Source organism: Antechinus flavipes, chromosome 3, assembly GCF_016432865.1.
Source record: "Antechinus flavipes isolate AdamAnt ecotype Samford, QLD, Australia chromosome 3, AdamAnt_v2, whole genome shotgun sequence".
Lineage (NCBI taxonomy): Eukaryota > Metazoa > Chordata > Mammalia > Dasyuromorphia > Dasyuridae > Antechinus > Antechinus flavipes.
Genome location: NC_067400.1, coordinates 613,891,519 through 613,913,640, shown reverse-complemented (window position 1 = coordinate 613,913,640; position 22,122 = coordinate 613,891,519). Strand labels below are relative to the sequence as shown.

General features: G+C 56.9%; 3 protein-coding genes across 6 annotated transcripts; all 3 read left to right on the top strand.

Moving 5' to 3' along the window:
• Nucleotides 1-791: 791 nt before the first annotated feature.
• On the top strand, nt 792-5,996 carry BLVRB (biliverdin reductase B). The gene is made up of 5 exons (XM_051989219.1): nt 792-975; nt 3,189-3,353; nt 3,493-3,582; nt 5,243-5,371; nt 5,686-5,996. Exons 1-5 carry the CDS (start codon nt 897-899, stop codon nt 5,844-5,846), a joined length of 624 nt encoding a protein of 207 aa, XP_051845179.1. The 5' UTR covers nt 792-896; the 3' UTR covers nt 5,847-5,996.
• An 87-nt stretch (nt 5,997-6,083) lies between these two features.
• On the top strand, nt 6,084-12,223 carry SERTAD3 (SERTA domain containing 3). 4 transcript variants are annotated; one of them, XM_051989214.1, is made up of 2 exons: nt 6,084-7,851; nt 10,365-12,223. In XM_051989214.1, the coding sequence occupies exon 2, from the start codon at nt 10,371-10,373 to the stop codon at nt 11,049-11,051; it is 681 nt and encodes a 226-aa protein (XP_051845174.1). In that variant the 5' UTR covers nt 6,084-7,851; nt 10,365-10,370; the 3' UTR covers nt 11,052-12,223. The 4 variants fall into 4 exon arrangements, with proteins under 4 accessions (XP_051845174.1, XP_051845175.1, XP_051845172.1 ...); XM_051989215.1 differs by having other exon boundaries at nt 10,151-12,223; XM_051989212.1 differs by having other exon boundaries at nt 6,084-8,055.
• Nucleotides 12,224-14,248: 2,025 nt separating this feature from the next.
• SERTAD1 (SERTA domain containing 1) lies at nt 14,249-16,067 on the top strand. Its single transcript, XM_051989218.1, has 2 exons — nt 14,249-14,398; nt 15,256-16,067. Exon 2 carries the CDS (start codon nt 15,260-15,262, stop codon nt 15,923-15,925), a length of 666 nt encoding a protein of 221 aa, XP_051845178.1. The 5' UTR covers nt 14,249-14,398; nt 15,256-15,259; the 3' UTR covers nt 15,926-16,067.
• The last annotated feature ends 6,055 nt before the right edge of the window (nt 16,068-22,122 follow it).

Here is a 22,122-nt window from a genome sequence, read left to right as displayed (position 1 = left end):
GTATGCTAGTTGCTAGGGATAAAAAGCCAACAAGAAAAACATTTACATCTTCCTCTCAAGCCCCCCGCCTTACATCCACCTTTCTGCAGAGAGCACAAGACAGGGAGAGAGAGATTCTGACAGACATTAAAAAAAAAAAACGAAAAACAAAACAAAACAAAAAACAAAAAACAAAACAAACAAAAAACCGAGACACTGAACGGAACAGACGCAGACGCAGAAACCTATGAAAGTCCCCTAGAAGGAGAGTAATGTGTACGGTCGGAGCCCAGTTTTGACCGGCTTTAAATGCCACACACAGAGTTTTGCAGCCGATCCCGGAGGTGAGAGAGCCACTGGAAATTACTCAGCGGGGGAGGGTAAGTTCAGACTCACTGCTTTGGGAAATATCTCTCTGGAAACAAGGACCGAAGAGGGGAGAGACTGAGGAAAGTGCATACATTCTCAGCCCTTTGTCCTGGGCTTTGACCGAAAAAAGCTCTTGGAAGGTCGGAAATGCTTTGTTTCTGCCTTGCACCGACTGGCTGATGAGAATGGACTTTAAATTGGGCCTCAGTTTCCTGACCCGTAACTGAGCTGTAGAGGATCTGAGTGAGCTGAGCTCCGGGCTGGGCAGCCGGACACCCAGAAGGGGACTTTGTCTACTACGGGGACCTCTAATTAAGCCCGGAGGGCTGAGGAGGACCGCTTTCCCCCAGCCGCGGGCGGGCCGTGGGCGGGCGCAGGTCCGGAGGCGGGGCCTCCTCCAGGACACGCCTCCCGGGAGGTGGGGCCCGGCTGAGGCTGGGGGCAGGCGACCAGAGCTCGGGGCTGTAGATCCGGGTCCGTGGTTTCGCCGCGAGCCGCGATTTTTGCCCCGCTCCCCGGCCCGAGAAGGCTCGCCGGCCCCCGGCAGCATGACCGTCAAGAAGATCGCGATCTTTGGCGCCACCGGCAGGACCGGGCTCGCCACCCTGGCTCAGGCTGTGCAAGCAGGCACGGGGCAAGGGGCTGGGACGGGGGCGGCTCTCTCGGAGGGCACAGCGCGGGGGCTCTGCAGGCGCAGAGAGGGGCGCTGAAGGGGCGGGGGCGGGGAGAGGACGCAGAGGGAGGCGGCCACGGAAGCAGAAAAGTGAGGGCTGGAGGGGAGCGGGGAGACTAGCGAAGGCTCTGGGTCGGGAGGGACAGGGCAAAGGGTACCGGGGCAAGGGGAGGTATTGGGAGACTGAGCTGGAGCAGACAGACACGGGGCCCCGGGGGAGCCGCGGGCATGGGGCACGGGGGTTCTGAGGAAACCTGGAAATGGGGGCAGGATAGGGAGATTGGGGCCGTCGGGGACGGAGGGGCGGGACCAGGGGACTCCGCTGGAGACGCGAGCGCGGGATAGGCTGTGGAAGGCCTGAGGAGGGAGCCAGAGCCAACGGGACTCTTTAGGGCCCGGGATCTGTGTGGGGGCACGCGGGGACAGGGCAAAGGGGCAAGGCTGGCTCAGAGGGAGCACCTGGTTTTTGGGACATCCACAGGATGTGAGAACCCAGGTCTAGAAGCAAAGTCATGACGGGGCTCCTAAGATTGTCTCCAGCATGGGACACAGTGATTTATAGTGTCAGCTTCTGCAACGGGACCCCGGAGGCCTGGGGCCCTGCCTGGGCTGGGGGCAGAAGCTGGATCTGGAAGAGGGACAACTGTGAGGGGGCACCGGGAAGCCCTGGGCCCGGTTCCCTGGGTCCGGTCAGAAGGACCGCCTGGCAGCAAGCAGAAGCATGGACTGCCCCAGGTGGTGAGCTAGATAACAGGGTATCTGAGGCCCCACCAGGGTGAGCGGGGGTGTGCCTCTGGTATCTAGCTTGGGCACCTTTGAAATGGATACTCCCAATACTCTAGCCCAGACAAACACCCCTCCCATCCCCCAATGTCCAAGGGATGCCCTTTTGTGACATGGGGTATAGAGAGGAAGCAGAAAGGAGATATTCTTGCTGACTAGGATTTCAAGAGGAGGGGGGCAATGTGGGGAGGGGAGGAAGTTGGGAGTTGCTGAGTCATTCCTTTCCCAACTTCCTCCTGCCCCCACCTTCTCCCTCCCTACTGCTCACCCTTGGGATTGCACCCTGGGAGCTAAGGCACATGATGGGGTGTGGGAGTCTGGACATCTGACCCCCCCAGACCTTAGTTTCCCACATCTCTATGATAAGGAGCCTCTGTTTTAGGGGGAGCCTGGTGCCTTGGAGCTGAGGAAGGAGAGACCTGGGGTTTGAGTGCCAGTTCCAACACATACTCATCGGAAAACTCTCGGTCAAGTCCCTGGGCCTCCGTTTCCTCCTTTATAAAATGTGCTGTCTTCCCTCCCTCGAGAGGAAAGTCCTTTCTAGAAATGGGCATTATTTAACTGTCAAGAGCGAGCTTGGTGTAGGTGGAAAGGAAGAGAATTCTGGTTCTGAGTGATTCGTAACCTTGAGGTCAGATCCTTGCCTCCTGTCTCCTGCATGCATTATTTACCTCCCCAGAGAATTGGGGTCACAGGATCCTAGAACTAGAACTGAGATGGACCTCAAAGGGCATCTAGTCCGATGCCTTAATTTTACAGATGAGGAAACTGAGGCAAACAAGTTGTTTAAGGTCACTTTGGTGGTAAAGATTTCAGAGATAGCATTTGAATCCAGGGTTTCTGACTCCAAATTTAGAACTTGCTTTCTATAATACCATCCTTGCTTCTCATACAATGTTAAAACCTTTCCTTCTCCTCCTCCTCCTCCTCCTCTTCCTTTTCCTCTTCTTTTCTTTCTTCTCCTCCATCTCTTCTCCTTCTCCTCCTCCTCCTTCTCTTACTTCTCTTCCTTCTCTCCTTCTCCTCCTCTTCCTCCTTTTCCTTCTTCTTGGAGTTAAGCGACTTGATCTGCATGATCTCTTGGGGGACTCCTTGATCTTGGCCTTCCTTTGAGGCTACGCCTGATACATCCTGTTTATGTGTCATTTGGACATCCTTGTTTCATGTTGTGTCCGTCTCCCATTAGATTTCAAGCTCCCGAACAGAGCTTTGTCTTTCCCCTTCTTTGCACCCTTAGCACGGTACCTGACATAAGAGTATAGCATTAACGAATTCTACTTGGTTGGCTGACATCGAGTCATTCTAAGTGGCAGAGCCTCGGGCTCCTGGCTCCCAGACAAGCCTGACCTCTCTGTTTATCTTTTTGTCTCTCGCCCATGTCTAGGTTACGAAGTGACAGTGCTGGTGAGGGATGCCTCCAAGCTGCCCTCTGACGGTCCCCAGCCAGCCCGGGTGGTGGTGGGTGACGTCCTCAAAGCAGCCAACGTGGAGGAGACCGTGGCAGGGCAGGATGCCGTCATTATATTGCTGGGCACCGGCAGTGACCTGAGTACTGAACCTCCCCTGTGCCCCCGGCCTGTCCCTGTGCCCCGGCCCCCTCAGCCACGACCACCCCCACCACCTCCTCCACTCCCGCTGCCTCCACCCCCTCCAACAAGTGACCGTCACTCTCTGTCCTCCCCTCCAAGGTCCCACCACCGTGATGTCGGAGGGCACCCAGAATATTGTGGCTGCCATGAAGGCCCATGGCGTGTCCAAGGTCGTGGCCTGCACCTCGGGTGGGTGGAGCGGGGACTTGGGGCCTTCCCGGGGGCCTTAGCCAGCACTCCGAAGGTTGGGGGATGGGGGAACACTGGAAAAAGTCGGGGATCTGAAAAGGGTCACGAGTGTCATCCTCAAATCTTGATTGAGTACAAAGGGAGAAAATTGAGGGAGAAAAGAGCAGCCAAATTGGAAAGTTGTCTGGAGACCAGACAAGGTGACTGATCTGGAAATACTTAGCTAGAATGAGGTGGGGTTGGGGAGCTTAGGATATTTAACTATCTTTTAAGATTGGCCAGGCTTGGAGGCAGGAAGTCTTTAGAAACTTTCTAGTTGTGTGGCCTTTGAACAAGTCACTTGATGTGTTTGCCTCAGTTTCCTCATCTGTAAAATGAAGAAAATAGTACCCGTTTCCCAAGGTTGTCGTGAGAATCAAACGAGATACTGTTTGTAAAAGCACTTATCATATTGCCTGGAACATAGTAGGTACTATATAAATGTTAGCTCTTATTTTCACATAAATGTTAGCTCTTATTATTATTATGAGATAATATTTGTAAAGCACCTAGCACAGTGTCTGGCACATAGTAGGCACTATATAAATGTTATCTATTATTATCATTATTCAGTGAGATAATATTGATATAATGCTGAGCACATTGCCTGGCACATAGTAGGTGCTACCTAAATGTTATCATTATCATTATTATCAAGCGAGATAAACTTATGAAGTGCTTAGCGCAGCACCTGGAACATATTAAGTCTCTATATAAATGTTAGCTATAATTACTATTATTATTTCAACAAAGAGGAATTGGACTTATTCTGTTGTCCTCTAGATGGGAAAATTAGGTCCTTTGGGTAGGAGGAGCTTCAGGGAGGCAGATTCCAAATCAACCTCAGGGCCAACAAACGAGCAAAAGCTGCCTAATGAAAATACGGACAGGGGCAGCTAAGTGGCCCAGTGGCTAGAGCACCTGCACTGGAGTTGGGAGGACCCGAGTTCAAATCTGGTCTCAGACACTTAACACTTCCTGGCTGTGTGACCCTGGGCAAGTCACAACCCCATCTGTCGCACACACAAAATGGACAAAACCTGAAAGAGTAAGAAAGTGTGGAAGGCTCTCTTCTGCACTACTGGACATAATCTACCTTCATCAAAGTTCTATCTAAACTTATATAGAGCCTATTGTGATGGAACACAAGCGAGCCCAGTTATTTAGGTGTTGAGATTTTTTTTTGTTTTTTTGTCTTTCTATATTTTCTTTTCTTATATAAATATCTGTAATTTCTTCATGAATTAAAAACTACTAAAAAGAGCTTCACTAATGGGGGAAGACCCCCAAACTTCCTGATGCTGAGAGCTGTCCAGACATGAAACATCCTGCCTCAAGAGGGAATGAGTTGGGGGCAGCTAGGGGGCGCAGTGGATAGAGCCCCATCTCTGAAGTCAGGAGGACCTGACTTCAAATGCAGCCTCAGACACTTAACACTGTCTAGCTTGTGACCCTGGGCAAGTCACTTAACCTCAATTGCCTCAGGGGGTGTGGGGGGGACCAGGGAATGAGCTCCCCATACTAGAAGTCTTTCATGGATGATGTGTGCCTGTTCCGTGGGGTAGTAGGCCAGGGCTGCCCGCCCCGGTCTGTGACGCTGTTCCCCTTGCTCTCTCTGCAGCTTTCCTCTTGTGGGACCCAGCTCAGGTCCCTGCCCGGCTCCAGCCAGTGACCGATGACCACATCCGGATGCATAAGCTGCTGCTGGAGTCGGGTCTGAACTATGTGGCTGTGATGCCCCCGCATATTGGTCGGTAGCTTCGGGAGAGCAGGCCCTGGGCTCTCCCTTGTTCATCCGAGGGGGCGGGGGGAAGAAAGCTTAACTCATCCGGGGACCTCTGAGGGCCCTTCCAAGTAGTGGGGCCCTACCTGAGTCAGAGGGGTGGCCTTGGAGCTTTGGGCTTGCCCGTTCCAAACCTGATTCTGAGTCTCTGAGTTAAGCCCTGGTCTCCAGGATGTGCCCTCAGTTAGACCCCAGAGGACATCCCTCTCCCTTTCTGGAAGGGCAAGAGAGAAAAGGGCAGTTGAGCTCCAAGATGCCTTTTCTTCCTCTTCCCACTGCAGCTGGGGACCAGCCCCTGACCAAGGCCTACAACGTGACTGTGGACGGACGGGGGCCCTCCAGAGTGATCTCCAAACACGACCTGGGGCACTTCATGCTTCGGTGCCTCACCACAACCGAGTATGATGGGCACAGCGTCTACCCTTCCCATCAGTATACTTAAAGATGGCGGCCCCCACTCTCCTGGATCATGAGGGAGAAGGAGCATCGTGTGGGCCTGTCCTTGGAAAGCAGGGATGACACTGCTGAAGAGGGCCAGGGGCTGGCTACAAGAAGAAGGCAGAAAATAGAATAATAAAAAAGTACTGAGTCATATGGACTCCTGGACTTCCCTCCTTTCCTTCTCTTCCCTCCCTCTTCTTTCTCCTCCTCCTCTCTCTCCCACCTCTGTTTCTCGCTCTCCCTCCCCTCTCCTTTCCCTTTCTCTCTTTCCTTCTGTCTCTTTCTCTTTCTTTGTCCACATAACATCCTCTCTGGGTCATTTCTAATGTTTGCTCTACAGGGAGGGTTCTCTTAGGTTTTCACTCCTTTAAAAAAAATAAATAAACAAATGAAACCCAAAACAAGCAAACTATAACTCACAAACTCCCAGTAACCACCAATAAGCTTAGTCATTTAAGAAGGTGTTACTGGACCTAGATGGCAAGGTAAGAAAGTGAGTATATAAGCTCCCACAAATATATGTCCAGGCTGGGAGAAGGGTGAGCTCACATTTCAGAGGGCAAGAGTGTGTGGCGTTCAGCCCCCAGTTTCTAGTATGGCCGGGCCTGGAAGTCTTTTCTCAGTGGAGTGCTCACACCCCAGATCCCTAGGCCGAGAACCCCTTGGTTACCCGAGCAAGGACCTCGGAATGGCTTTGTTTCCTTCAGTGACGGTCCTCCTGTGTATCCCCGCGTCCTCGGTCCCTCAAATGGGCCTCAAATTCTCTAGAGCCAAGGAACTCTCTCGCCTCCGGAGGGAAAGTCTCCCTCTGGGCAATTCCCGGGGAGAGAGGCAGAAGCTGGGGAGGGCAAATCGATTTACCCCCAGCTGGGATCTCAAGCACAATCCGGGAGCCCGGATAGCCTTAAACTCCTCAGATTTCACTTTTTAAAGTTCTCCCAGGCTGGCTAATTTGTTTTCCTGTCAACCCCCATTGTTCTCTTCAGATTTAATCTGAGAAGTGGGTTTATCTCTGCGGTCTGTAACGCCTCATTAATACCTTGTGAATACAACTAATGGGGGGGAGGGGCAGCAGGGAGCCAAAGAAAGAATTTCTTTCTCCCTGCTTTCCTTCTGGCTCCGTCTCTCTTCCTCTGACTCTTCTGTTTCTCCTTCGCTGTCTTTTGTCTCCTGCCTCTTCTTCCTTCTCGGTGTACATCACCTTCCTTGTGGGCTTTCCCTCGGTCTCTCCCGTCTCTCCTCTGGGTGTCCGTCGAGCTTTCTCTCTCTCTCTCTCTCTCCCTGTTCTGGTCTCCATTTCACTCGTGGCTATTTACATTTCTTTCCCTCTGCGTCTCCCTGTCCATGGCTCTCTCTCCTTTCCTCCCTTCTCTCCATTCCCGTCTATCCCCCTCAAGGGTTTCTCCTTTTCCATCTTGTCTTTCCTGTTTTAACTCCCGCCTCTCCTTCGCTTGCTGTCCTTATCTCTACTAGTTCCCATCCCCTCGGATACCTGACTGCGCGCGTGCACGTGTAGGCGGTGTGTGCGCACGTGTGCGTGCGTGGGTATGTGTATGTGGAGGGGAGCGGCAGAGGGAGGCACGGAACCCGGTCCCGCCCCGCCCAGGACAGAGCCAGGGCCTTCCCCAACCTCTGGCGCCTCCAAGGCGGGGCCTCGGACAGTCAGAGGAGGCAGGAGCCTGGTCGCTATGGCAATCCTACGCCTCTTCGCCTCCTCCGCCTCGGGCCGGTCTGATTGGCTGCCGGAGGGGCCTGGGACAGTCGCGTTAGCGTCCCTTTACGCCTGCGCTGTCAATGCAGCTAAGTGCGAGGGGGCGGGGTCGGGCGGGGTCCCCTTTCCGCCAGCCCTAGCGAAAATAACTCTTCTCCTTCCCAACTCTCCTCCTCCCTCTGGGCTTTTAGGTGGTCCAGGGAGGAGGAACCTGCGCCGACTCCGGGAGGCTGACCTGAGAGGCTAGTTAATCTGTAGTCACGCGACTCCGATCTTTAAATGGCCCGGGGCGCAGGTAAGGAGGAGGAGGAGCGCGAGGAGACCAGCATCACCTGTAGTCCGATCGGTAACCTTACCCAGCCAATCAGCGCGCGGCGCGGGTGAGGCTTTAGCCACTCGCTGCGAGCGGCGGAGCTGTCGACTGGGCTGCCTGGGTGTGACAAGCACAGGCTCCGGGCCCCTGCCCCGCCTCCAGTCCGGAGCCATGGAGCCCGGATCGGTGAGCTTGAGTAGAAGCGGACTGGGGGGGAAGAGGAGGAGGAGGGAGAGCCCAGGGACCAGAGCTGCCAGAAGGAATTTAGGGGACAGAGAGAAGACTGGGGATCTGGGAGAATCGGGACAAGTCTTAGAACCCTGGGAGATCAGAGTCAAAAAGGGGGCGATGGCGGTAGCGATCTAACTCCCGGAGGAGTGGTGGTCTGGCTTTGGGCGCCGCCGGAGAACTGTAAATAACAACGCTTTTAAGGAGCTGCGGGGAGTAGTGAGTTCCAGTGGTGGGACTGGGATTGAGGAGACTGGGCTCAGTTCCAGTCTTTCCTCTCGCAGGGTCCTCAAACTACGGCCCGCGGGCCAGATGCGGCAGCTGAGGACGTTTATCCCCCTCACTCAGGGTTAGGAAGTTTCTTTATTTAAAGGCCCACAAAACAAAGTTTTTGTTTTTACTAGAGTCCGGTCCTCCAGCAGTCTGAGGGACAGTGAACTGGCCCCTATTTAAAAAGTCTGAGGACCCCTGCAAGTGATATATGCCTATGAGCATATCTTAACTTTTTTGAATCTCAACTTTCCAGCCTGGGAAATGGGGATAACTATTATCAATTTAGAGCGTTATTCGAACGCGTGAATTATGATGAACCACACTAGAGTTGCTGAAAGGAAACGGGCAGGGAGACCTCGGAGGCTGGAGATTGGTTTTAGAACCCTGGGAGGGCAGAGTCAGCCCTGGCTTTATTTGGGAGAGGGGAGAAGGAAATGAAGGGGCCCCTTTCTCCTGCCTATCTCTTAGGAATCAAGGTGCTTGTGTCTCTCTGCCTAAACTCCTCAAGTCTCACCCAGAAGAACATCGAAATTTCTCCATTTCTCCGTAGCAATACTCTGGAGTGGGGATGGGTGACTGGGGAATTTCGGGGAGTGGGGAGGAGCTACATTTTTGTGTAGTGTACTTTCCTCCCCCCCCCCTTCTTAAAAAGTTGAGAGGGGGCGGAGCAGCGGGGGGGAGGGCAGGTTAAAGATGGAGTGGCATTCTGGGAGTTGTAGTCCACCGCTTAAATGGTTTCAGTGGCCCTCTCCCAAAACAGAACCGGCACTCCATTCCCCAATAGCCTCCGGGCTCACCTCCTCACCGGGCGTGGCTTGGAGAGATGGGGCACTCTGATTGGAGAATAGATTAAAAGGGGCCTTGTCCAATTCTAAAATGGAGGGGAGGAGCAAAATAGTACTCCCGAGTAGGTGCTTAGCCCCGAGGGTGGGGCAGCCTCTGGGGCACGTAGGAGCCTTAAGCATTTCTTAGCTGTTCTGGGTCCTTTCCATTTTGAGTCTTGTCCAATGAGAATCTAGAGAACCGGTTTTAGTCTTGAATTGCCAGTGAATGACTAATTGGGGCAAGTTCCTTTCCTCTCTGTGTCCCTCAGTTTCCCCCTCTGTAAAATGAGGGGATCCTCCTACTAAATGAGCCCCGAGGGATCAAAGTCCGGTATTTCAAAATCATAGGACCTAGAAGGGACCTTAATGATCATCTTACAAAAGAAGATCTCCTTAAAATGTTTACTACTTAGGAGTCAACAAAAGGGGGGCTTCTATTGAGATATTAAAAGGATCTTATTGGTAAAGGAAAAAATGGGTATCATGCTGGGGGAGAGGGGGTCAGAGAGACTGGAGTTCAAATCCTGCTTTAGTCAGGTCTCTAGTTAAACCATCGAACTTTCTGTCTAAATTTCCTCTTTTGTAAAATGGCAAAAAAAAAAAAAAAACTTAGACAAGCTGGTTTCCAGTTTCCTAGTTCCTTTCCAAATCTAAATTCATCATCCCAAGTGAGGCTAGTCCCTTACCAATGCAGGCTCAGCAATTTACAGTCTGAGCTTTACCAAGAGCATTTAAAAATAGAATGACTTACCCATGATCTCATCATAAGAGCTGTGAAGAGGTTGGATTTGAACTCAGAACTCTCTGGTTTTGAAGCCAATTCTCTCTACCTATTGCTTCAGCCTGTTTCTCATACTATGAAATACAAAACTCGAATCCTCTGCATTTCCCTCTTTTTTTTTTTTAAGGATAAAAGAGGGCATCTCTAAGCTAATAGTTTATCCTTTCCTTGCCAGCTCCAAAATTCCTTCTACCAATATTCCGAAGAGGATCCTTGCTTGACTCTTCAATCCAACCCCATGGTTTTCCAGAGGGACAAAAGGGAGGCTTAAAGTGGGCGACATTCTCAGCCAAGACCACATAGCGAGTCAGTCGCAGAGGCTAGACTAAGGCTCAGGGGCCCTGGGAGGGACAGACAGGCCTCCTAACTCCTGCCTCCTCTCCCATCAGGGGCCAATGGTGGTTGGTGTGAAGCGCAAGCATCCGGGTGACCATGGGGATCCAGAAGAGGTGGAGGCTGGAAAGGAGTCCCAGGAGCAGGCCCCCTTCTCCCAGTCCAACCTGTGCCAGACCTTACTCCAACTTTCAATGGACAAATTCCAGCTAGGCCCCCCTAGCCTCCTGCGGCAGGTGCTCATCACCAACACCCTCAACCACCTCAGGGAGAAGATGAGCCTGGAGGGGAGCCCAGCCCCCTGCCAGGGACCCGGACTGGAGATGCTTTTCCCCTTAACCGCCCAGTCGGCCAACGCCTTGCTCAGAGAGCTGGAGGAGCTCTTGGGCTTAAGAGCCACTCAGGACTGCTGCGAGGCCCCAGATGGGACACGCGCCTCTACCTCTGCGGATGGCCTGTTGGGAGACGGCCAGCAGATACCTTCCCCTCTCGGGGCCTTAACTTCCCCACCTGTCAGGGCTGAGGAGCCTCTCCGGGGCAGCTTTGAGATCATGAGCCACCTGGGAGACCTGGTTCCTGAGGACTTCTTCACCGACATGGACACCTCAGATGTGGAAAGGGAGCCCTGGCCCTCCGCTTCCTTTGCCTCTTCCTCTGCGGCAGTCTGCTTCCCGGGGCAGTCTGCGGCCGAATGGGACTGGACCGAACTGGACCAAATCTTGGAAATCATCAAGGGGTCATAAGACTGGGCTGGGGGATGGGACCCAAATCCCCTACTTGGGATTTGGAATCCATCCTTTCAGACACTTGCTAACTCTGGACAGTGTCAAGAAAGTGATCTCCAAAGATTTCCTGTCTCAGGAACCTGGGGGGAAGCTTCCTAGTGATGAGGAAAGCTTCCTCTCTTCGGATGTTCGGCCCTGGTCTCTCTGCCGCTGCGGGCAGAACACCTGAATGTATTTCTCTTTCCTATTGGCTCGATGGCACTCTGCTCCCCTGCTGACACCCAATCACCTTGACAGGCCCGAGGCCAAACACTTGGGGGCTGCTGTTCCCCTCCCGTTAGCCCTGTGCCTTCTGGGAGCCTGGTTCCCAGGTGTGATGTTCTCTAAAGTGTAAAGTTCTCTGGGAGCAGGTTTCTTGGGGGGCTTCTGGAGGCAGCTTCAGTTCAGTTCAGTGTAATCACACCTGCAGCCAGGGATTAAAAATCCACATCCTTTACTGTCTCCTCCCTGGGGCCCGGTTAGCTTTCTTAGAGGCCTCCTCGGTTCCCAGAGCTTAAGCTGCCTTCTCTGGCCCGTGAATCCTGGCTGGGGCTCCCAGAGCTTCTCGTGGGCTTCTCAGCTCCTCCTCCTACATACGCTCTTAAAGGTGTGAATCTCGTGGAATTACCGTAAGGACTAAGCACATGTAAATTGGAGAATCTTTATCTCATCCATTCCACTTACTTAGCGCCCAGTGAGACTCCGCAGGCCCAGGTGCTCTCTCCTTTTTCCCTTGACTCGGAGTCAGATCCAAAGAAGAAGCTGCTCTGAGTTGAGTAACTGCCTGGGGGAGGAAGGGGGCAGGGCAGGGCAGGGCTGAAGGCCAAGAGGCCTCTGGGGAGACAAAGTCCACATTACCGGGAGGAGGGGCTGTAGACCAACCCCCCCTCCACCCATCTCTCAGGGCTGACAGGTATGGAAACCGTACAAACTTACATCTTCTTCCCCCCTCCCCACGCCGGCGCCGGGTCATAACTGTGAACCCCCACCCTTTCTCTGTGCCCCTCCTTTGACCTTATTCACCCCCTTCCCTTCCCAAAGTGGCCTTGATGAAGTGCAACAGGGATGAAGGAATCTCCATCTGTAGTCACCCTTTTTTTATTCTATTTCAAAAAGGCCGATTTTGTGAATAAAACCTTCCCGTTCCGTAATGTGCCTTTAATCCCTTCTTCCCATCATGCTTTTGGCCGGGAGCCTCTGGTGGGTCGGAACAGGTGGCCGGCCATCTAGGGCCCGGGTCAGGTGTTTTGTTTTTCCACCAGGCCCTCCCTGCCTTTAGGGTTACTGCAGGATGGGAGGGTGGGGGCAGGGGGGTCAGTTTAAACTTCTTATTGGAAGGTCGGAGTTGGGAGGAGCCTTAGACCTATCATCCAAGCTCTACATCTCAGAGAGGGGGAAATTTAGACTAGGAAGGGAAAGGTCTTCTGTTCTCACACAGTGGAGCCCCGGGTAGCCCCTGAGCCTCTTCCTGGAGGTCTGCAAGGCCAAAACTTTCCATAATCATTTTTCATAATTTGATAATAATTCATGTTTACCGTGTTGGAAATTAACATCTTAGAATTATCATCTCCAACGTATGGAGCCCAGATTGATATTGTGATTTGGGGGAGGGAGGGAGAGGGGGAATCTCCTCAGTAATTTTAAAGAATGAGAAAGGATCCTGGGACCAAAAAGTTTGCCTTTGTGGGGTGTAGTAAATGCCTGAGGAAATTCTTTTCCTCGCTGGGGGAGGGGCGTTTGTGGGGAGAGTACAGCAGGCTGGGATTTAGTGTCTCCCTCCTAACTCTAATCCACTTTATTTGGGAGGAGGCCTGTACAGGGCTGGCTGAGCTCCACCCAGGGCTCAGACCCAGGAGCTGCCCCTCCAAGCGGGCTCTGCTCAGCTGTGAGGAGATAGCAGCCCCCCTCTCCCCCTCCCCCAGCTGGGCGGGTTGGAGGGTTCTGCAGGGTTCTCTCCTCCAGGCAGTTTAGGGGGAGTGAATGGGCGCCTGTGGGTTTGGTGCGGGATACAGTCTGGACACTTCTGGACGGACTCCTGAGAAGCTGGCTGCCTGGGCCCCTTCCTCTCGCCCCACCCACCCTGAGGCCCTGCTCCCTCCTCCCTTGCCGGCCCCAAGACTTCGTTTTCCTACCCTAATAAAGGCCCGAGGTGGCCGGCTTCGGAGGCACTGGTCGGGCTGGCTCCTTTTAACTTTCGTTTCTGTGCCTAGGGCAGGCCTTCCCCTCCTTCCCCCACCCAGTCCCGCTGTTCCCCTCTGCCTGGGCCTCCCTCATCTGCTCCCCAGCTGCCAAGAAGTTAGGGACTGACAGGGCTCAGCTGCTCAGATTCACCCAATGGCAGAGCCCCAAGGCTCGGCTCCCTCGCCAGCCTCTCAGCCTGGCGGGTCGGGAAGGGTCCCCGGATTCGGGGTCTGCAAAAGCCTTAGCAACCGCCCAGTCCTGCCCCTTACATCTGAAACCCAGAAAAGGGGCGGGATCTGCCAAGATCACAAAGGCCTGCCGCGCTAGGAACCCAGCTAAATTCAAGCCGGGTCCTCGGACACCTGGGCATTTTCCATTTCACCAGGCACCCAGTGGGTCAGAGCCAGGGGCTGACGATGAATCGTCCGAGACTCTCCCCCCAGAGTTCCTCCCCATCTCCAGCGCTCGATGTAGGGGGCTTTTTGAGGCAGCCAGGACCGGGGGGAGGGGATGGGAAATTTAGGAAGGGGCTCCGCGATTTCCCCCAAGCCCCTTCTGTCAGATTCCAGGGGCCGCAGTCTTTGCAGCACAAATGGGGGCGGAGGGAGATGGGTCTGGTTGCGGGGGGCGGTTCTAGCTGACAGGTGCATGTGGGGTCTTGTCAACTCAAGGCGGAAGAGGCTCTTTGGGGGGGGAGGGAGGAATACGTTTCTCCAACTCCTTCATCCCGCCCTTCCCAAATGCCCAAGAACGGACCCCCGCCCTCGCTCTTCCTAGCCCGGAAAGCGACAGCTGAGAGCGAGCACAAGGAGGCTGGCCAAGCAGAGTGCCCCCGTCCCGGGCCTCTCGGCCTCGGGAATCCAGCTTCGGGCGGTCTGTCTCTGGTGGCTCCGCCTCCTCTTCTAGACACGCCCCTTGTTTGAAGCGAACCAATCCCGCTACGAGGGGCGGAGATTCCTAGGGGCGGGGCAGAAGCGGAGGAAAGTAGCAACCCCCCGACTGTGCGCTGGGGCCAGTGCAGCTTCTAGCGACCCAGGGGCCAGCCGCGGGAGGAGCGAGAGAGCGAGCTATGCGGTCGCCGCCGCCGCTTCCTGATTGGCTGCTGCTGGCGTCGCGGACCCTCTGATTGGCAGCCGACGAGCCGGGTATGTAAATGAGGCGAAGGGAAAGGGGGGAAGGGGGGCCGGGTTTGGGGGCCGGAGGGGGGATCGCCGTCCGGGGCTTGTCCGAAGCCGGGGCGGCGTCCGATGCTCGCGCCGCGGCCTCCGGGCGCCAGGCCCGTCCCGGGCTGCTGCCGCGGTCGCTGGCGCCTGTTCGGGCCCCGGGTGAATCACGCCCCAGCCCCGGGGAAGGGGAAGGGGAAGGAGGCGGGGCGCGGAGGCGCCGGCTCCCTGGCTCCGGCTGCGTGACTCACCCGCCCCCGCGGCCGCCGCCGTGCCGGGCCGGGCCGGGCCGGAAGCGGGAGCGGAGGCCGGGCAGGGCGGGGACCCGAGCGGGGCTGGGCCGGGGGCGCTCGCGGGCGGGGGCGGGCGTAAACGGACCCTCCCCTCCCGTGCCGACCCTCCAGCCGCGGCCTCGGGCGAACCCGTGTAATTCGAGAACTGCTCCGGGCGCCTTCCCCGGCCATCCCCGAGTTTACAAAAGAGGAAACTGAGCCCAGTGGGGTTGTGACTTGGGCCCCCGGGGGCCATGGTCCTGGATGGAGGGTCGGCCTTTTGGGTGGGGGGCCCCGTAACAAGCTGGTGAAGTCCACGGACTCCTTCCGGGAATCATATTTTAAAGCACATGAAATAAACAATTTCAAAGTTAATCAGAACTGGAACACGGTTATTAAAATAAAGGTCACAGACCCCAGCCTCGCCTCCCTGCCCTAGATGGTCCCTGGAGCCTCGCGGTGGCTGGGATCCTTTGGCCCTCGGCGTGAGGGGAGGGGTTTTCCGGGCCCTACGGGAAGGCGGTGGGAATCCCTTACCTGACCTCAGACCCCCCCATTTCTTCACAGACCCATGTTGTGCAAAGGCGTGAAGCGTAAGCGCGAGGAGGAAGAGGAGCAAGAGCCGGCCGCGCAGGACTGGTGGCTGGAAGAGGCCAGCTCTAGCCTGAGCCCTGAGGAGGAGGCCAGCCCAGCACCCCTGCCCCCCAGCTCTCTCTTCAATCTCTCTATATTCAAACTCCACCATGGGCTCCGGAGGGGCGAGCCAGACCTCCGCCACCTTGTCCTGGTGGTCAACACCTTGAGGCGCATTCAGTCCTCCATGGCCCTGGAGCCCCCTGCCCCAGAACCCCCTTCTCCAGCTCCTGTCAGCCCTCTCCCGGTGGTCCCGGATGCCCCCATGTGCACATCGGTCTCGGCCCTCCTGGACGACCTGAGTCACATCGAGGGGCTCAGCGACACTCAGACGGCCTTCCCCGAAGACGCCCCCCTGAGCCGGCCCCCTGAGCCAGGCCCGGATCCTGGCCGACCAGCCCCTCTGGGGTCCTTGGAGATCCTCCTGGAGGATGGCTTGGAGGGTCTTTTTGATGATATTGACACCTCCATGTACGACTGTGAACTCTGGCCCAACCTTAAAACAGACTCTGGGGAAACTGAGGACAAGACACAGGGGCCAGGGCTGGACGTGTCTGAACTGGATTACCTCATGGATGTGCTTGTGGGCACACAGACTTTGTAGGGGGACCAGAAAATGGTTTCCTGCTTGCCCCCGAGAGGCCTGAAATGGACCAGGGGTCGTGGGGCTGCTGGGAATTGTGGGGTGGGGAGCGTGAACGGTTTTTAAGATGAAAACAATTAATATATGAAGCAATGTGTCTGTCCCTCGTGTCTCTCTTCCTCTTCTCACCCGGGCGTATTTAAAGTGAATTATTGACCCTCGTTAGGAGCACTTGCCAGGGAGGTAGAGGTTGTTTGCTTCTCTGCCTCAGTTTCCCCAACTGGAAGATGAAGAGGTGGAAATCCCATGGTCTGCCTGTCTCAATTCTGCCTCCAATTCTCTACTTTGTCTGGATCTCAGGTTCCCTTTGTGTGTGGAGAGGAATATATGTCTTTCTCTAAGATCTCCGCTAGCTCTGTTCTAAAGTCACACAAAGTAATACTCAATCTCAGAACTGGGAGGGATAATGGAATAAAGGCTTCGAGAGATGGATGGATGGGTGGATGGATGGGTGGATGGGTGGGTGGATGGATGGGTGGATGGGTGGGTGGATGGATGGGCACATTACAGGATGGAGCCAGTGTGTCAACTGCTATGTTAAGCTCTGAAAATACCCACACTCCTCTCCTCAAAGAGCTTACATCCTGATTGGGGAAATTACTAAATATACAGGGGCTGGAAAGAGAAATTCAAGGAGTCTGGAGTGAGGGGAGGGATCCACAGCTGGGTTCCTTCCCAAAATGGTGATCCTACTGTGGAAGTCTCCAATGAGAAGAGGAAGACAAGAACTGCTTCTGTATAGTTTAGACACTTAGTAGGTGCTTAATAAATGTTTGGCCCATCCCCGTACCCAGCCAAAAATGACTTTTATTGTAGCTATTCCCAAACTTTGGTCTCAGGATCCCTTTATATTCTTGGAAATCGAAGATCACCCACCCCTTTGCCTCTCTTAACCTCGGTTTCCCCAGCTGAGAAATGAGGGAGTTGGTTTCTATGGTTTCTGAAGGGCTGTGGGTTATAACTATTGATATCGACTATTATTAAAGTAGTTGAACCTCTGAGACCCCCCAGTCTCGAGTCCCCAGTTTCAGGACCACATTTGGGGAGCCTCCGTTGTACTCTCTAAGGGTCATCCATCTTCCAGGTGGAAATGTCCAGTGATGGGAAGTCACTCCTCCCGGGAAGCGCCCGTCCCACTTTGGGGGAGACTCGTCTCCCTGGAGCCCAGCATTGGCCCCTCCGGCCGAGCCAGTCCGTGGGCCCCGAGACGCGGCCTCTGTGGGTCCCCGGCTGCGGGAGCTGTGGCCGGGCCACATTCCTCCGGCCACTTAGTCGTTTGGAATGAGCCGGGCTGGGCGGGGCCCCTGCACACTCAGCAGCCTGGCATGGGCACTGGCGTGCTTTCTGGGACTGGGGAGACGGGGGCAGGGGGGAGGAGCTGGGCCAAAGCTGGAGGCCTGGGGAGAAATCCTGTCCCAGAGCCCCCAGGCTGGGGGGAAGGAGGGAAAGCGGCCCCCCTGCTGAGGTCCCCAAAGGAGCGGTCCTCGTCCTCTGGGCAGGACGAGGGTCGGGGAAGCCCCGTGCTGGGCAGGGGCCTGGGGAACGGAGAGAGCTCGCGGCCGAGGGCTCAGGGAAAATGCTCCCGTGCCCAGCAGGGAGTTGCCCCGGCCACAGCCCGGGCCCAGAGCTGGGGATCTGGGCACCCACGAGCCACGGGCCCTCTGGTCTTCGGCCTCAGTGTCCCCATCTTTAAAATAGGGGGCTGGGGGGGGGCGCGGCTTACTCCGCGGGTTTCTCAGTTCCTTCCAGAGCCAGATGCTGCTCTCCTCAGGCTGCCGAGGAGCCCCAAACAGGTCCCTTCCTGTCTGGCCCGGCCTGGCCCAGCCCTCCAGCCTCCCGAGCTCGGCTTCCTGCCCTGCCGAGGGGGAGGGGCGGGGCCAGGGAGCCCTAAGATCCTGCCCCTCCCAGGAGGGAAATGGGCCGGGCCTTTGAGGGACCTCAGGGGGGGAGGAACCCTGAGGCGCTTGGCAAGGGAGTGACCCTTGTTCTCCGGGCATTCTCACCTCCCCAGGGCTGGGGTCTGGGGGTCAAGGCCTTTAGAGGGGCCCCTAGAACCCAAAAGACTGATGCAGCTGGAGGGGGTCTAGCAGCAAGCGTTAGAAGGGCTCTTACACCGGGGAATGGCAGAGCTGCTATGGAACCTTAGAACAGGGGCTGTCAGTGCGGGAGGGGGCCTAGAACAGGGGAGGTCGGGGCTGGGAGGGAGCTTAGAACAGGGGAGGTGGGGCTGGGAGGGAGCTTAGAACAGGGGAGGTCGGGGCTGGGAGGGGGCCTAGAACAGGGGAGGTCGGGGCTGGGAGGGGGCTTAGAACAGGGGAGGTCGGGGCTGGGAGGGGGCTTAGAACAGGGGTGTCAGTGTGGGAGGGGGCCTAGAACAGGGGTTGTCAGGGCTGGGAGGGGCCTTAGGACAGGGAATTGGAGCCATAAAAGTGCTGGCAGGAGCATCTCTTGCAAGCCCCTTGTTTTGGCTGAGATGGAGAGAAGGCCCTAAGAGGGAACGATCTGCTCTGAGTCCCAGACACTGAAGATGAGCAGTGGGGTCTCCCCTGGGCCTCTCTCTTCAGCGTAAGCCCCAGGTGCCCCCACTTAGCCCTCGGCCCTCCTGCCTGAGGCTGTTTCCCCCCGGGGATGTTCTCCTTGCTTTCACTTTTTGCGCTGGGACAGGCCCCTCCCTGAGCCTCCGTTTCCCCACCTAGGGGAGAAGGGCTGGCGTGAGGTCCCTCCCACCCAGCCGCTCAGACTAGCTCCGGGCGAGGTCAGGCTGCCCATTGTGTCCGGCCCTGCCCCTTGCCCACATTCCCAGAGCCCACACCATTCCTGAGCGAGCCGCCCTCCCACCCGCTCAAAGGGCCTCTGTCTCCGCCAGGCCCCGAGTGCGGGCCAGCGAGCCCCCCGGCTTCCCTTTCCCTCCGGGGCTTAATGCTCCCCGGGGGTCGGAGGGGCGCTGGGCGAGGGAGGGCGAGGGTGCTGGGGGGCGGCAGAGATGAGACTTGGGGGCCCTGAGGTCACAGGGACAGGCTCTGCGGGGCTGCTAAGGAGAGGCAAGATGGAGATTTGAAGGAAAGATTGAGGCTGGGGGGCAGGAGATCAGCCAGGTCCCTGCCTGGGCAGGGGGAGCCGTTCGGGTGGAAGGGGGCTGTGCCCGAGGGACCGTGCCCAGCGCCCAGTGCCCACGGGTGGGCTGTCCCCAGGCTGCTGGGAAACCCATCCCCACATCCCCTTCTTCCCCTCCCCTGGGCAGGATGTCCTGTGTTTACAGACATCCCTGGGCTGCTCCTTCCCCTCCCTGCCCTTCCCCAGACCCTCCCCATCTCAAGATTGCTCCCTCTGCTCGGCCCGACCCCACCCTGCCAGGCCCTCTGGTCTGCTTTTCCCTTGACAAAGCCGGGTCGCTGAGACTCCGAGGCTGACCCCAGAGCGGCCGGCGCGGGGCAAAGGGTCCTCCCCAGAGCCCGAGGGTCCAAAGGAAGCTGGGACCCAAGGCTCCCCCGTGAAGGCCGGGCCCGCCCCCCTCCCCGTCCCCAGCGCCCCCTCCCCTGGGAGCTCAGTGCCAGGGTCCAGCCTGGCCGCCCGCCCAAAGCCCGTTTCCCAAAGCTCAGCAAATTCCGACTTCCCCATTGGTGGCCGGGAGTAGGCAGGGAAGGGGGGATGGGGCATTTTTCGGGGAGGAGGGGGAGCCATGTTCTCTCTCTCTCCCCTGCCCTCCCACCAAGGGAAGAGAACCTGGAGCTCCTGCCCCGCCAAGCCCCCAGGAGCCCACTGAGGGCAACAGGCTCCCCCGGGGCCCAGAGAGTCCCTGCAGGACCAACCTGCGGCCTGGGAACCCACAGAGCCGGCCTCTGGTCCCGATCCTGCCACGGGGTGGGTGAGCCCAGAACCGGCCTCCACGGCTTCATCTGTCCAATGAAAGGGGAACCCAAGGGCCTCTAAAGTCCTTCCATCACCGATGTTCCGTCTTCTACGTTCTGACCTCCATTCTGGGGCCCCTCCGGTTCTGGCATTCCTTGGTCTGGGTTATACGGTCCCTCTAATTCTAACAGCTGGGTTCTAAGGTCTCTCTGGTTCCAGCATTCCATGGTCTGGGTTCTAGGCCCCTGTGGTTCCAGCATTCCATGGTCTGGGTTCTAGGCCCCTCTGGTTCCAGCATTCCATGGTCTGGGTTCTAGGCCCCTGTGGTTCCAGCATTCCATGGTCTGGGTTCTAGGCCCCTGTGGTTCCAGCATTCCATGGTCTGGGTTCTAGGCCCCTGTGGTTCCAGCATTCCATGGTCTGGGTTCTAGGGCCCTCCGGTTCCAGCATTCCATGGTCTGGGTTCTAGGGCCCTCTGGTTCCACATTCCTTGGTCTGGGTTCTAAGGTCCCTTCTGATCTAACAGCTGGGTTCTAGGCCCCTCCGGTTCCGGCATTCCTTGGTCTGGGTTCTAGGCCCCTCCGGTTCTGGTGTTCCATGTTCTAGATTCTAAGGTCTCTGTCTCTCTCAGTCTCCCCCACGGGCCCCTCCAGGTTGGACATCAGGCATCCCTTTGTTCATCCGGGTCTGCGGTCGGGGGTGGCTGCCCCGGGGGTCCGGGACCAGGGCATGCTGGGTCAGTGCAGCACAGGGCAGCCCCGGCGGCGGTCCCCTGGGCAGGGACAATGGCGAGGGCCACAAAGCTGCTGACAGGCAGTTTGAGCTAATCCCCCAGACCCAGCGGCCCCATTCCCGGGCGCAGAGGAGCTCCGGCCAGGCAGGGAGCCGCAGGCAGGGCGCGGGGAGCTCTGCCCAGGACGGGGCCATGTGGACCTACTTCTGCTCCTTGTGCCAACCCGCGGGACCAGGTGAGTCTGGGAGAGGAGAAGGATCCGGAGGGAGGAGAGAGGGGAAGAGCTCAGGGCAAACTCTCCTCAGGAAACCCTGGGGCTCCACCTTAGTCCTGGTCCTCTCTCAGGGGCTCAGAGATCTATAAGGTATCATTCCCATTATTCCCATTCTCTGAAAGGGAAAACTGAGGCTCAAGATTCCATAACCCGAGGCAGGATTGGAACTCAGACCTCAGGGGTCTGCCCCCCCACCAGCGCCCGTCCCTGCAGCCGATGGCAGGAGAGCCTGGGAATGAAGCAAGGGCCCGGGCCCAGATAGGAGCCCCGCGGGCCAAGTGTAAGGAGGGCGCCCCCGCCTCCCCGGTGCTCTCCACAGGCTTCCCGCCGACTCCTCCTCAAACCCTGGGAACCCGGAGGGCTCGGGAGCCGGCGGGCTGGGGGGCGGGGTACCCGGTCAGCAAGCCCTCGGACCCTCGCCTGCAGCCCCCCAGCGGCCTGAGACTCAGCTTCCTCCTCGGGGAAACGGGGGGTCCCAGGGCTGCCGTGGGATCTAGTGGGACCGGGCCCCGGAGAGTTCTTAAATGGACATGCAAGCGGCGCTCTGGGATCGCTGCTGTTAGGTGGGGATGCTCGTGAAATGGGTGTTAACCTCCGGGGAAACCGAGGCAGCGAGAGGGGCAGGCGTTCCTCCGAGAGCCTGTGTGAGCGCGTGCACGCTCCGGCCCGCGCTCCCTCTGGGATCTGGAGATTTCCCCAGGACGCAGCGAGCAGGGGAGGGGGGAAGAGGAACGCGTCCTTCCCCAGAATGCCGCCGGCCCCTCCGTCCTTGGTCCTGCCACCAGGAAGCCCCCGAACCTTTCCCCAGGACCCCCAGGGATCGGGCTGGAACCAGCTTCCGCCAGCAGAGCAACAGTTCCAATTCTCAGCGTGAGAATGCTCGGAAATTGGCAAGGGTTAAAAGGAAGAGCTCCCCGCCCCATCCAGGTGGTTTGTGGATATTCTAGACCTAGAAAAGTGACAGAGAAAATGTTAGTGATGTCAACTTTATGTCAGGTGGATCCGGATTTGGGTCTTTTGGAGAGCCGGTTGTTAAACATTCACTATCACCCCCCCCCCCCCGCCCTCTCCCCAGCTGACCCCTGGCAAACGTTGGCCCTCAAAAATCAGTCTGGATAAAAGCCGTGGCACTGGAGGACTCGGGATCGGAAGAGAGCGCACATTCCTCGCCCGCCTCATTTGACAGAGAAGGAAACTGAGGGTGGCAAACAGAAGGGGCCCCCCGAGGCCACAGTAACACTATGTCTCTGGCACTTCTCGGCCTGCAAGGTGCTTTATACTTAGTGTTACGGACAGTCAGCT

What these genes read in the sequence shown, in the direction of transcription:
- BLVRB (XM_051989219.1), top strand. Translation starts at nt 897, where the DNA reads ATGACCGTCAAGAAGATCGCGATCTTTGGCGCCACCGGCAGGACCGGG. An exon ending in GGCTCAGGCTGTGCAAGCAG is followed by an intron (nt 976 to 3,188) that starts GCACGGGGCAAG and finishes GCCCATGTCTAG; the next exon opens with GTTACGAAGTGACAGTGCTG. An exon ending in GGGCACCGGCAGTGACCTGA is followed by an intron (nt 3,354 to 3,492) that starts GTACTGAACCTC and finishes CTCCCCTCCAAG; the next exon opens with GTCCCACCACCGTGATGTCG.
- SERTAD1 (XM_051989218.1), top strand. Translation starts at nt 15,260, where the DNA reads ATGTTGTGCAAAGGCGTGAAGCGTAAGCGCGAGGAGGAAGAGGAGCAA.